We start from the raw sequence: 14215 nt of genomic DNA, 5'->3' as shown, positions 1-14215 counted from the left end.
CCATGCACAAAGCACAGAGCAACACAGATCCAATTAAGCTGCCTGGGAACACACATCCCCCTCACTGCTTCCACAGGCACGACACAGTTCTCATACTTTCACCATGTGTCATTTTGCACAAGCAGAATGGAAATAAGAACCTGGAAGCTCAGAAGACAGAAAACACATTTTGGCAGTGATGTACATTTGCCCTTCCAGCCTCACAGAGGGTGCTGCCAACCTCCAGGGCCACCTGGCAGTGGAGCAGCAGAGCTGTTCCACACCAAGGCCTCTTCTCCTGCCTTGCCCAACCCTCTGCTCTGGAGAGGAGCACCCACACCACACTTCTGCTGCCCCCTCTACAGAACCCCCTCAGCAAACCACATCCGACCCCTGAACTCTGCAGCTCAGCCTTGGCTCCCCAGCCCCGTGCTGTACTCACTCAGATCAAAGCTTGAGGCATAACACAGAAATGCCCAGAAAGCATTTGGATTTCACAGGTAAGGTAGATGCTGCCTTAAGGCAGATGTGCTGCAGGAAACCCCTCCCAGGGAGTTTAGAGTATGTGTGCAGAGAGTAAAGCAATTGTAAGGAAAAATAGGCAAGAAAATAAGCAAAACAAAACAAACCATACATGCAACAATGGACTTACATCTTATTGATAATGAACATAAAAAAAAAAAGGTGTAAAGTGGCAAGACTGCCAGGCCTTTGTGATCCCAGTGAACCACATTTCCATGATGTCAAGAACCATCACAAAAATGATGTAGAAAATTTGTAACTTGCTTTTTGTTTCAAAGTGTGTCTATTCCAATTCCCAAAGCAGCCATAGGACTCCTCAGTATGACACTACCACTGGAAGGACTTGGACTTCAACATCCCACATTACCTAACCCACTGAAAGCCTCTTTAGGCCAACACAGAAACTGAAACACCAGGAACCAAGAGCCAAGGGACAAGGACGAAAGGGTGAAGGGTCTCACATTTATTCCTTCATGTCCCTTTTTTCCACCCCTCTGTGCAGAGGCAGGACAGTTTGCTCTCTGTGGAAATATTTTAGGAATAGGCAGTTGACCATCTCCAGAATAAAATAACCGATCCTGTGCTAGGCAGAGAGCAAGACAATTAAATACAATCCAGGAGATCACATTTGACACATCACTGGCCCCATTAGCAAGGCACAAGGGCTCTGGTGAGCAGAAGGGCCTGGGGCTGACAGCTCTGGGAGCAGGACCGAAGGCTCCTGACACCCACACTGCCTCAGCAGCCCCCACTGAGAACTGCTCTCACTGCAGCTTCAACAGGGGACAAAGATCTGACCATGCCAACACTTCCAGGAGCTCCCTCAGAACTCAGGAGCTAGGGATTAACTCCCAACACAGTAGGCAGATTTTGCCCCAAAATGAGATATTTGCACCAAATGAATTCCATAAACACCTTGAAACGAGCTTCAAACAGCTACTTGGAAATCTCACACCAAGATTTAAAAAGAAATAAATAAAGAATTTAAGATAAATAAATGAAAAAGGAAGCAGCACATTTAACATGGCACAATAATCCCTGCCTTACGAATAGGGATTCATTCTGGGTTCAGATCCAATTCTGACAATCCCACCCAACTGATTTATGGGGACTGTGCTGTATTTGCTGAACATGCAGGTCACAGCCAAGGCCATCTTCTTGTAGGACAAGAAATGCAATCCCAACTCTGGCGTGCAAAGGGTCATGCTAAACATTGGCATGCTTCAGTGTATGACTGCCTTAGAGCCTCAAAGAAAGTCTCAAAACAGAAAGAGCCTCATCATTCACAGAAGACCCACACTCCACAGAAGGCAGATTTCCATAAGAACATGATTTCATAATTAGTTAAAATCAAAATTCTTCTTGCTGAGGACCCCCACCATCACCTCTGAGTGCTGCAGACCGATTCCCAGTACAATGGGCACTCTGTCCTCCCTGACACTCCCAGGAACTTTGCAGGCAGGACAGACAGCTCCCTGCAAAAAAACAAGCCCAAAGCTGGGCTTATACAATAGATGTTTGTCACCATTGTCACACCATCACAAAGGGGAAAGAGGAAGCACAAGCTGCAATATTGGCCCCTGTTATGAAAGCAGCAGCTTTGTTTGGGCAGGAAAACAAAACCCACCGAGCAATCGGAAGAGAAGGATTGTTAAAGCAAACAGCAAAGGAGCACAGGACCAAAGGGACAGTCATCCTCAGCAGAGAAACCCAGCAAGTGCCAGCTCTGCCATGGTGCTCCCGTTCTGCTCCCCAGGAAGGGCTGCCCAGGCTCCCAGCCCAGGATCCAAACACCTCTGCTTCCACCTCTCAGTCCAGTCCTTATGGACCTTTTCCTACTACCTCAGCCTTCTACAGCCCCGCTTTCCCCTGCTCTGTCAGCACTCCCAACCTCCCCTCTCTGTGCACAAGCTCTCTGCCAGGCTCTCCCCTCAACCTGCAACTACAAGATGAACCATTTATCACAAACCAGTGGTTTGAACTGCATTTTCCTTGGTTTCAGCAGCTACATCATCCAGAGACCCATGACATAGCTGTTACCTGAAGACAACTTAAAAAGAGGAAACACTACCAAGGAAAACCAGCTGAGGGTAAAAAGCATTCCAAAAATCATCCCTTAAAAGGCCCCTGTCCACAAGAACTCTAAGACATGCTCCCTTGAAAATAATTTCCTCTCTTCCAAGACAGAAGCCTACAGATATAAGAATGAGCAAGAAAATAAGTATTATCCTTTACCCTAAAGTGCATTTAGCAACTGCAGAGAAGTATTTAGGAATTAGGAAGCACCTTTGCCCAGTCACATTTGGTGCCAAAAAGAGGAAAAATAGCAAGGAAACAAACACATGGATTTGAAAGCATGCTGAAGAAAGAACCTTTTACCTATCAAATAAATATTACTATCAGTGCATAGTCAGTGGCTATTACTCTTGGAGGGAAAGCCTGAAATTACTCTGTGAAAACACTTTACACCCTTAAGAAAAATGACACCAAGACAGACCAGGAATGTTTCACCCTCTAAACAGAAGAAGGTGGGGGGATGTTTTCCTTGTTTTGGGGAGAAGCAGCAGTTTCCAGAATGAACATGTCTATCTTTGCCTTTCTCCTATCTAAGGCCATTGTTTACATTTGTAAATGAACTGTGCAAATCTGCTACTGAGAAAAAGTTTAATTAAGAACTGAATTTAATAACAGGTTCAGGCAACGTAACTGTCTTTAGAAGCATTAATTTCATATTAGAAGTAATTGACCTCTATAAGGGAACAGCACTTGACACAATGACACAGTCCTGCAGCAGGACCCAGGCTGCTGGCACTGTGCAGTGCTGAACTGGATCAACTGGGACCAGATTCCCTCCAGCAAGAGGCTTTTTAAAACCTCCAGGGACCTGGCAGGTAGGAGATGGATGGGCTCCAGCTCCATCCACAAGCAGAACATCACTCGCTTACCGTCAGTGATGTCTGCAAACAGCAAAGTTCTACTATCAACTCCCACAGAACATGGCCTTAATTTAATCCCTGGCCCTGATGCTCTTCCTCCTGCTGTCACTCGTATCCCAGCCCTGCTCCCACAGCCTGTGTGAACAGCAGAGCCTGGCCTAGAAAGAGAGCTGCTCCTCCTTCTATCAGTTCCACTGTCAGAAGACAATCCTGCTTTCACAACCTTTCTTCCTGCTATTGCTCAGGAGAAATCCACTATTCCTTCTGCTGCCACACCACCTCAGGAGCAGTGACAGGTCAAGGTGAGTGCCCCATGGTGCTGCCAAGACCACACTCACTGAGTGATCGGCTTTCCAAGCACTCTGCCATCAAAACCTCTCCTGAAAGGACCAGAGCCACGCCTGGTCCTTGTGGCAGGCATCCGGAGAGAAGGCAGGCACCTTCACTGGAAGACAAACAGCCAGGGAGGGTCTCCAGGGAATATCCCAGCACAGCCCTGGGACAGGTGGGCACACCTGCCTCAAAAGGCACAGCAGAAGCAAAGGGAAGAGGTCCTGGCCATGCAACCATCCAAATGGCCGAGGGTGCAAAAGGCCACTGCTGCCTCAGAGGACCTTCTAGGACATGCCACCACCCAGCAGCCACCAAAGGAGAGCTGACTGTGGGACCCGTTCTCTACCTGCTGTGCACCCCAGCTGAACCACAGGCACAGAGCCCAAGACTGTGTCAATCATGTTCTCGCTGTGTTCTCATGCATTTGAACATCTCCTCTGCAAGTCACTCTGCAAGAAAAATTCCCCTATAATTTCCCCTAAGTTCATGGTGTGGAAGCTACCACGCACCCTCTGATTTTCTCACACACCTGAAGAGTCCTCTGTGCCAGGAATAATACTTCTCCCTATTCCAAGAGGCAAAGTAGGCCTAAGAGCACTTTTAAAACAGTTGTGCCTGATTTCATCTGAAGCCATGCAGGGTGTTTTTAAGCCACAGCACAAGGACCAAGCCCTCTGCTCCAGCAGCTCCTGGGGCAGGCATGAGGCTTGGGAAGGGCACGGGCTGTTGGACAGAACCACAGCACAAGGGCCAAACATGAGCAAGTCCAGGCAAGAGAGTCTAAGCAGCTACTCCTGAAACACACTCCTCAAATCAGCCCAGACTCACAAGTTCTTGGTTAGTAGACTACAGTGCACAGCCTTCAACATCCTTCTTCCATGCGTGCTCACAACTCCCAAACAACAGTTAGTTGCAACTTCCCTAATGGCAGCACAGTAGAGAAATGAAACATTAAAATGGGTATTTTTAACCATAAAAACCCTCCAGAGCCATCAGCCAACATCAAACACCGTGAGCAAAGAGTACAGAGGCAGCACCTGTCCCATCGCCAGGGAGCTGCCGTGGGTGTCCAACGCTGCCACTTGACCAGAGTCTGCTGCTCTGGGAGGATGCTGGAAGCAGGCAGAGCACTCCAGATCTACGCACGCAGCTGGCAAGGCCAGACGGTTCTTCCCACCGCGTGGGAGCTCGGCCCAGCGGCAAGATACCCACCAAAGCTGGCGAGCAGGGCAGCGTGCGGTGCCCGTGTGCTGGTGACACTTTGTGTCACGTCTGGACGTGTGGTGAGCCCCGCACCGCGGGCACCGGTCCCGCAGAGCTGCTGCCAGCGGCCTTGCGCTCGCTCCTCCCGCCCGGACGGGACGAGGCCCCCGCTCACCTTGAAGTCGCGGCTGTGCTGCGGGGTGTACTCGAGCGTCCAGAGCGCCCGCACCAGCTGCGCCAGCTGCTCCGTGACCTCGCCGGGCGCGGGCGGCGGCCCGTCGGCGGGGGGCGGCCCGCCGCGGAACTGCTCCAGCGCCAGGAACTCGGCGAAGAGCTCGGTGTTGCTGAGGCACTGCAGGATGGCGTTCATGAAGCAGGTGTTGCCGTGGTTGCGGAGCCCCGCCACGCCGGGCACGGCCTCGGAGCTGCCGGCGGGGCGCGGCGGGGGCTCGGGGCTGCGCGGCGGGCCCGGCGGGAAGCAGCTGCCCAGGCCGCCCGTGGCCTGCGGCGGGGGCAGGCGAGGGGCGAGCGCGCCGCGGGGCTCAGGCTCGCTGCTGTAGTGCGAGAGCGTGGAGAGGGTCTTCAGCACGCGGCTCATGAACCCGCCGAGCGACCGCCCGGACGGGGCTGCGGCAGGGCTGGCGCTCGGGGCCGAACCCGCGCCGCCGCCCGCCGCGCGCCCGCGGAAGAGCCGCTTGCTGAAGGAGCGCTTCTCCTTGGCGCTGCCGGCCGGCCCGGGGCCGCTCACCCGCGACATGGCGGCGCGGCGCAGCGCGCATCCCCGCCCGGCGCTCGGCCCGCTCAGCCCGCGCGGCGCTCGGCCCGGAGCTCAGCCCGGAGCTCAGCCCGGCGGCCGCCGCATCCCGCCGGGCCGGGTCGGGCCGCGGCTCCGCCGCCTCACGGCGCCGCCATGCAGCGGGCGGGGCGGGGCGCGCCACCACGTGACCGCGCCGCCACCTTGGCGACGGGCAGACGCTGCCGCAGCGCCGCCATCTTCGGTGCTGGCCCGGCACCGGGCGGGCACGGCCGGGCCCCGCCCCGCGGCCCCGCCCCCGGGCCCGGCTCTGCCCCCGCCCCCGGGGCCGCCCCCGCGGGCCCCGCGCGCCGCACCGGGGGCTCTGCTCCCGCCGCCGGGCCCGCCCCGCTCGGGCCCGTTACTCCGCGCTCCCCGCGCAGCCCCCGCCGCCGCCGTGGGGCGGCGCTGCGCGGCCGCGGAGCGGGGCGGGCGGGCCGGGGCGGGCCGGGGCGGGCCGGGGCGGGGCGGTGGCGGGGGTAGGTACCGGGGCGGCCGCCCGCCGCCCCATCGGCAGCGGCGCCGGGACTGGGAGCGGAGCATGGCGCCGCCGGGCCCGGAGGGCGGCCGAGGTGAGGCGCGGCGAGCGCGATCCTCCCCGGGACCGCCGCTCCGGGGATCACACACCGGGAAAGGGGTGGGATGGCGGGTGACGGCTCCGCGGGGCCGGGCGGGACAGGAGCGGGGCGGCGGGGCACCGGGCGGTGGGCGGGCGCCGCTCCCCTGCCGCCCCCTCAGCGCCCGGTTCGCCCGCAGCGGCCGCCACGGCTCCCGGTAAGAAGATCACGGCGCGGCTGAAGCGGACGCTGCCGGTGCGGGGCCCGCAGGCGCCCACGCTGAGCGAGCTGATGCGCTGGTACTGCCTCAACACCAACACGCACGGCTGCCGCCGCATCGTGGTGTCCCGCGGCCGCCTGCGCCGCCTGCTCTGGATCCTGCTGACCCTCAGCGCCGTGGGGCTCATCCTCTGGCAGTGCGCGGAGCTCCTCATGAACTACTACAGCGCCTCGGTCTCCGTCACCGTCCAGTTCCAGAAGCTGCCGTTCCCCGCCGTCACCATCTGCAACATCAACCCCTACAAGTAAGGCCCGGGGCTGGCAGGAGGCCGGGAGGTCAGCACGGCACCGGACTCCTTCCCGAGCTCGTCCCGGTGCTGCTTGTCAGCGCTTTCCCAAGAGTGGGTTTACCTGTACGGCACCTGGTGTGCCACATCCCCTTCTGTGCCGTGTGCCTTTCACTCTTCACTGCTGCCTGCTCACCTCGGCTCGGTTCACGCTGCTTTCTGCTCCAGACAGTCCCTGTCAGCTCTTTTGGCTCTTCAAATTCCCTTCTTTTCAGGATTACAAATAGCGTCATCCCCTGAAGAATAGAAAGGGGACATCTGTCACTCCTCTCTTGCTTCTTTTTTTCCTTATGGGAGATTTTTATATGATCTATCAACAATACTTTTTCTCTTGTCAAATCATGCTTTACATTGCTGTCTGTTCTGTTGCCAGATTCCCAACCCGGGTCCCCACGGGGATCCTGCTCTTTGATGACTCTTCACAGATAAAGTCTTATTTCAACATACTCCGTCTCCTCAGACTTCCTAACATAACGAGCTTGAGAGTTTTGGGAGAACTTTCTCTGTAGCTCGGTCTGCTCTGCTTCTTGTGGTCCTCGCTCTGAGATCTCCATGGATATAACTGTGTCTGCCCTCACTGGTGTGAGAAACTGCTGTGGGAATTCTGTCCCCAGCCCTGGCAACCACAGAGCAGCAGGCAGAGCACTGCAGCTGGGCAGTGAGGTGGGATGGGATGTCACTGTCACGTTGTCTTCCACGCAGGTACAGTGCCATGAAAGAATATTTATCTGAGTTGGACAAAGAGACAAAAAAGGCTTTGGAGACTTTCTATGGATTTTCTGAGGGCAAGTCCAAGGTGCGCCGGTCAGTGGATGACTGGAACAGCTCAGGGAGCGACTTCTTCCAGCAGATCCCTCTGCTGAAGGTCGAGGACTTCTCCAGGACAGCGACTGACCTGCACAGTGGGCAGAAGAGGAAAATAGAGGGAAGTGTCTTTCACAAGGACTCGTCCATCGTGAACTCGGGTGATTCCAATGACATCATTGGCTTTCAGCTGGTGAGTGTCACTGTGCCCTGGCCAGCAGGTTCCCCGTGGGGCAGCAAAGGGCTGTGCTGGGGTCAGTGTCCCTCTGGCAGTTTTTATTGCCTGCTCAGGTGGCTTTGTGGTACACAGTGGTGATGAGCATCCTGTCTGCTCTTCTGCCTAAGCCTCCGTGGCTGCTGCAGATTCACCTCCTGCTCTCTGGAAGAGAATACCTTCCTGAAGTCTTCCCAAATAGAATTAGTGTCATCTGTGACCTTTTTTGGTCCTGAAATATTTGGTCATATCATTTAGCCCTGCATAAAAGGTCTTTGATGCCCACTGCAACTTCACACATGGTTATTTCTGTGGAAGAGAAAAACTACTGGATGTACCTTGTGCAATCCTTAATTTACACCTCCCTTGTAGAATCCGTGATTTCAGTCCATCTGAAATGTTTCTTCACCTTTGTGCTTGTCAGTGTGACGCGAACAACAGCAGTGAGTGTGCCCTGTACACGTTCAGTTCGGGTGTTAACGCTATCCAGGAGTGGTACAAGCTGCATTACATGAACATCATGGCACAAATTCCCCTGGAGACTAAGGAAAAATTGAGTTATTCTGCTGAAGACCTTATACTGACATGTTTCTTTGATGGACTATCTTGTGACAAAAGGTCAGTGCACAGAAAATTCCTGCCATCTTAACAGTTTATTTCCAAGTCCATAATACATAGGAATGGAATATTTGGTATTTGCTGAATTCCAGCAGGAGCCACTGCTAGTTCTGTGAATCTGCCTCCCCTATGCCATTAACCCCCATTCCCACATTAAAACTTCCTCGAGTTTCCATCTCCTGATGTATTAAACTAGATCATACTGCCATGTAGTTTCAAATTACTCAGAAAGAGACCCACATATTTCAGCAAAATAAACTTCTTGAAAAGAAATAATAAAACCCCCATGCAGTCCTGGTCTGTCTCTCTCAAAACCAAAGCCCAAATGTGCTGCCTTTCTCCCACAGACAGAACTACAGGGACTAATGTCATGATATTCGATTTCTTCCAGGCACTTCACTCGTTTCCATCACCCCCTCCACGGGAACTGCTACACCTTCAACAGTGGTGAGAATGGGAGCATCCTGAGCACATCCACGGGTGGCAGCGAGTACGGTGAGTGGGGGCACTGGGCACACTGGGGCTGTTCCAGGGCACTTTGCACACTGGGGCTGTTCCAGGGCAGTTTGCAGAGGAACTGTTTGATAACAAGTGGTTCAGCAAACTGGATCCTGCTGGAGCGTGAGCGATGTGTTGGCTGTAGATGTACAGGCTGATTGGGGAAATGCCTGTTTGAACTAGTGCAAACTCTTGCTTGAGAATACAGATAATATCATTGCATCACTAATGTTTTCCAGCTGAAATTACTGCTGCCCAGTTATATAACTTTTTAAAGTGAGTTCCAGCCACGTTCTACACAGATGTAATTTGTTTGTTGTACTCGGTACCACCAAAGGATATTACTGGCTGCAGGTGTCTTGGTCTGGCTGTGCTTGGCTGTTACAGTTCTGCTTAAGGCCAGATAACATGAAATAAACCGTGCTGCCCTCCCTGACCAGAAATGTGGCTCTGGCTCCTGGTGTAACTTCCTGCCTCGTCTGTGTGGTTCAGGATTGCAGGTTGTTCTGTACATCGACGAAGCCGACTACAACCCCTTCCTGGTGACATCCACGGGAGCCAAGATCATCGTCCACGACCAAAACGAGTATCCCTTCATTGAAGACATAGGCACGGAAATTGAAACTGCAGCGGCCACCTCCATAGGGATGCACTTTGTGAGTGGCAACCATCTCCTTCGGGGGCACCCCTTTGCCTTGGTACTGCTGTAAATAGGAACTGATGAGGTGATTTCAGAGAGCCAGCAGCTCCAAGGCCTTCAAATACCCACTCAGCAGCTGAAGTACCCTGAGGGAAATCCTGTGATAGCACTTTTCTGAACAAAAGAGGCCTTGGGAAAATCAGGTCTTTATAAACCAAACCAGCTTGGGATATTGTTTGTTCTCCCTTTTCTCCCACCCCTTGGCTTTCCAGGGGATTTTTGGTTTTGTTTTCACAGCAAAATCCACAACCACAAGAATGTGTTGCCAAGTGCCTCATTTGGCTTTAGCAGTGAGCAGGGAGTTTCATCCCACGAGGGTCCCTGGGCTGGAGCTGTGGGTGCCCCCACTGGGGTCAGGTCCTCAGGGATGGTGGCAGCACAACCCCTTGAGCTGTTTTGTGAATGTGAGCCTCATTTTGCTGGTTTTCTTTCTATCCCAGCAGTAAAAACACCCTCGTGGGCAGCGGCTGTGCTTTTGCCAGCTGTGAGCAAAGGCAAGGAGAGCTGCAGCTCCTGCTTTCCCCATTTAGTGTAGTTCAGAGGAGGCATTTGGCCCAAGGGGGTTCAGCACAGCAGCGAAAGCTGTGCCAGGTCCTCTTTCATCTGGATGGGCTGTTAAGTGAGCACTTCAGCTCTGCTTTTCTTTCTGGTGGTTTGGTGGGAGTATCAGCCATCCTCCTTATCTGGGTGTGCCGAATCGTGGTAGGCCCTGCATTAGAAAAGACATTAAAAGAGGGCTGATGGTTTACAAAATGCAAATAGTTAACTGTCTTCCAGTTGTCTGGAAAACTGTGGCATCAACTCCTTGGTCAATCATGATTGAGAGGTTTGGGAACCAGGATGGTGTGAGGACACAAAGTCTCACAAGACTGTTTTCTCTGTCACCATCACACCGTACAGAGACAGTCACGGAAGGCAGTCTCAATATTTAATGTAATATGTTCTTAGCACAATAGATTTGGACTGTAGCTGTAGTATAAGAAACAAGATTGGGCACATCTTAGTGTCTGTATATAAAAGATTTGTCATGAGGAAGGGATCAATTGCATTCTAATGAGGCAACCGAAATAGAAGCTGGACACAATTTCTGGTCTCAGAACAAAAGCTGGGGATCACTGTCCTGCTGGGAAAGAACAGCTCCAGAGAGCCTGCTGAGTGGTGGGGGGTCAGGATTGTCAGGACAGGGCTGCAGCACCGCGGTGCCAGATCCATCCCTGTGCCCACGTGCAAGGTCACAAAGGAGGACACAGCAGCTGTGTCCCACATCAGCTGCTTGCTGGGCTCTGAACACAGCATCAGGGTCTGGTTATTGCTCATGGGTTTCTGCTGGGTACTAGGACTGCCCCCCACCTCCAAAAATATTCCAAGATGTTTGGAAAGCAAACAAAGCATTGCTTGAGTTACAGTGCTTTAGTTAAATATTTAGTTTGGAAATTATTTCAGTACCAGAAGGAACAAGTAAGCTTTTGTAGGAGCATAAGCCACAACAAAATAATTCTACACAAAGGATCGATCATCTCTTGGAAGCCCCAGGAGCAGACTGAGGCAGTGTCTTGGCACTACCTTGGATGTGGAATTTAAAAGCAGGTTTCAGTCAGTTTTCAGAAGTAATGCATCTCTAATACAGAAATCCCATCTTGCCCTCCAAAGAGAGATTTGAGCATCTCTAAAAGCACCGACTTTCACCATAGCAGCCCAGAGCCTTCTCTTGCTGTAGACAAAGTGGTGAGGTATGCTTCTATCATGTGTGGCCTCAGGAGCTGCATTCAGTGCCTTAGGGGTGATGAGCCTTTCTCAGGTTCCTGCTAAATTGATCCTTTGTAAAGAACTTTTTAATTCTAATTTTAAACTCTGTAGAGAAAGGTGAATAGATTCTTAAATGGATGTTTCTTGTGGTTTCAGGCCACTCTATTGTATTGGATAATTACTGCAGAAAGATAGCAGGGGCTGAGGGAGGTAAGGCAGTCTGCAGGAAGTGGGCCATGGAGCTGCAATCAGATTTTGGGAATTTGAGGGCTCCCAGCCCTGGTTTCACAGAGCTTGCAGGCACAGACTTGGCATATCAGAGCTCTTTGCTCTGGGCAGAGATTGCAGAACAGGAAAAGTCATTAGCATTTGAGAGGAAGGGTCAAAGCAGCACCTGGAAAAAGGTTTGAGGGAGACACAAACATTTGATTTAGAGTGGATTGAGAGAGGTGCTGTTGAGCACTAGTGGAGCCTCAAGTGCTGTTTACCCATGGCACAGGAGCAGCCAGTGCAACAACAGCTCGGGCAGGTGGGGATCCTCACAGAAAATAACCAAAAACCCCATCCAACAACCTGCTCAGAACACAAACATCCAGAGTAAACATGCACAGCCTCTAGGACTAGGAGAGAACATGCATATGGATTACTCTGCATTGAAAAATCCTCACTGCTGTGATCATACCACCTTGCATTCCTGCAGAAGGTTTCCAGGAAGACAGCAGAGAATCCCGCCAGAGCAGTTTTTTGGGAAACGGATATTAGAAACAAAAAACCCTTGTTTTGACAAGGGATCGACAAATCATTTTAGGTAGCAAAAGGTAAACATTCTATTCAAAGCTGCCTTATCACTTACAGTTTCAGAGTTGGGATAAAGTGTCACTGAATCCTTTTGTTTCTCTGTGAGCTCCAAAAAAACAACTTTTGTTCTTTTGTTTCTCAGACTCAGTCTCGCAAGCTGAGCAAACCCTACAGTGACTGCACAGAGACAGGAGATGACATACCTGTGGAAAATCTCTATAACAAGAGCTACTCACTCCAGGTAAAGCCATTACATTTGGGTTTATCAGTTGCTTGAAAACTACCTGCATAAAAAGCTTTATAACAGTTTGTGGTTCAGGACCTGAGAGTGGGAACAGTCTGAGCACAGGGTTATTGCTTTTACCACTGATGAAAAATGCAATGGCACTTCTTAAAATCCAACTTTTATTCCTAAGTGGTTGCTGTTTGAAGTTCCCTCAGGCACCGTCTTAGATAAAGAGAGAACATGAGCTCATTAGGCAATTTCCAAGCAATGAGACTGGAAAATATTGGCCAAGTAAAGGTTGCAGCTTAGTAACCCTTGAAGCCAGAAATTGTGACCTTTAGGACTCCAAGAATAACAGAAACCATCTAATCAGTATCCAGATAGCAGGATGTTTGTTTACAGAGTAAGTTTCCACTAATTTTGCATGGTTTATGTAATTGGGTCCTCTTGGAGAGTGTCAGTTGTTCTGGCACTCTCCACTTGAAGAATTGTACTTACATTACCTGCTGCCTGATGCAAAGCCCAGGTCTAGGCTGAATTTGTGTTTTATGGGAAATATGAAATCTGCTGTGCTGTAGTGCCAGGTAGAATCAGCCAGACATTATCTCAGGTTTTTATTAACAGTACTTCACTGAAACTCAGTGCTCAGGAGGGCTGGGACTGGGACCAAAAGGCTTGACTGGGATTTAAAAGAGAAGTTCTGTTTCTGCATGTCCCAGTGTTTTAGCACAAACTACAGCTCTGCTGCCTTGTTAATCCTCCCAGCTTCACCTCTCCCAGTAGGACCAGCAGGGTTTGGTGGAAGCTGTGAAGTTTGCTGCTGTGAGTCACTTCCCACACCTAGTTAGTGATTCATGGGCCACGTGCCATGGCAGGCCTAAAACCCTCTCCTTGACTCTGTAAAGAGCAACTGCAACACAAGCTTCTGTGGCTGTAGGGGAAGTGGGGGCATTCACAGAACCCCCATACATGTAATCCTCTGAGAAGATAATATTCTTATTTTTTGCACTGGAGTCTCAACCCTGCACCGTACTTTCTGTCTGTGTTTGTATTCACTCACAGCAGAGCCTGACAGCCCAGGGAAACGCTTCCTCTCCCACTGCTGTTGTGATAAGCAGGATGCTTTTGAGTGCACAGGAGCTTGGTGCTGCCTCTTAGCCCCCAGCTCTGTTTTTTCTCCCCAGATCTGCCTGCACTCCTGCTTCCAGAAGGCCATGGTGGACTCGTGTGGCTGTGCCCAGTATGCACAGCCCTTACCTGCTGGGGCCGAGTACTGCAACTACAAGAAGAACCCTAACTGGAGTTAGTATTGAAACACCTCTGGCACTGCACATGCCTCAGCTGCCAGTCCTGTCCCCTGCAGCACCAACCCATCACACAGCCCCTGCACCCCAGTGTCCCTGTCACACTGCCCCTGTAGCCTGCACCCCAGTGTCCCTGTCACACAGCCCCTGCACCCCAGTGTCCCTGTCACACAGCCCCTGCAGCACCAACCCATCACACTGCCCCTGCACCCCCAGTGTCCCTGTCACAGCTGCTGCACCCCAGTGTCCCTGTCACACTGCCCCTGCACCCCAGTGTCCCTGTCACACAGCCCCTGCACCCCAGTGTCCCTGTCACACAGCCCCTGCACCCCCAGTAACCCTATCACACTGCCCCTGCACCCCAGTAACCCTGTCACACTGCCCCTGCACCCCCAGTGTCCCTGTCACACAGCCCCTG

General features: G+C 52.2%; 2 protein-coding genes across 4 annotated transcripts in view; one reads left to right on the top strand and one right to left on the bottom strand.

Moving 5' to 3' along the window:
* Positions 1-5751, bottom strand: part of USP31 (ubiquitin specific peptidase 31) — a 30328-nt gene extending 24577 nt beyond the window's left edge. For all 3 annotated transcript variants that reach the window (XR_001524130.2, XR_001524131.2, XM_015643189.2), the window contains exon 1: positions 5149-5751. Coding sequence is in view for 1 of the 3 variants with exons in the window: in XM_015643189.2 (XP_015498675.1) it covers positions 5149-5730 (582 nt within the window). In the remaining 2 variants the exon portion in view is untranslated. The remainder of the gene's footprint in view (positions 1-5148) is intronic.
* Positions 5752-6267: 516 nt separating this feature from the next.
* SCNN1G (sodium channel epithelial 1 subunit gamma) overlaps positions 6268-14215 on the top strand; it is an 11322-nt gene continuing 3374 nt past the window's right edge. Inside the window, exons 1-8 of the mRNA XM_015643344.3 lie at positions 6268-6338; positions 6523-6847; positions 7592-7886; positions 8332-8525; positions 8917-9020; positions 9516-9679; positions 12410-12508; positions 13678-13795. Of these exons, the coding sequence (XP_015498830.1) occupies positions 6308-6338; positions 6523-6847; positions 7592-7886; positions 8332-8525; positions 8917-9020; positions 9516-9679; positions 12410-12508; positions 13678-13795 (1330 nt within the window). The 5' untranslated portion in view covers positions 6268-6307. The remainder of the gene's footprint in view (positions 6339-6522; positions 6848-7591; positions 7887-8331; positions 8526-8916; positions 9021-9515; positions 9680-12409; positions 12509-13677; positions 13796-14215) is intronic.

Source organism: Parus major, chromosome 14 (assembly GCF_001522545.3).
Source record: "Parus major isolate Abel chromosome 14, Parus_major1.1, whole genome shotgun sequence".
Lineage (NCBI taxonomy): Eukaryota > Metazoa > Chordata > Aves > Passeriformes > Paridae > Parus > Parus major.
The sequence above is the reverse complement of the archived record's forward strand: the minus strand, read 5'-3'. Positions and strand labels throughout refer to the sequence as shown.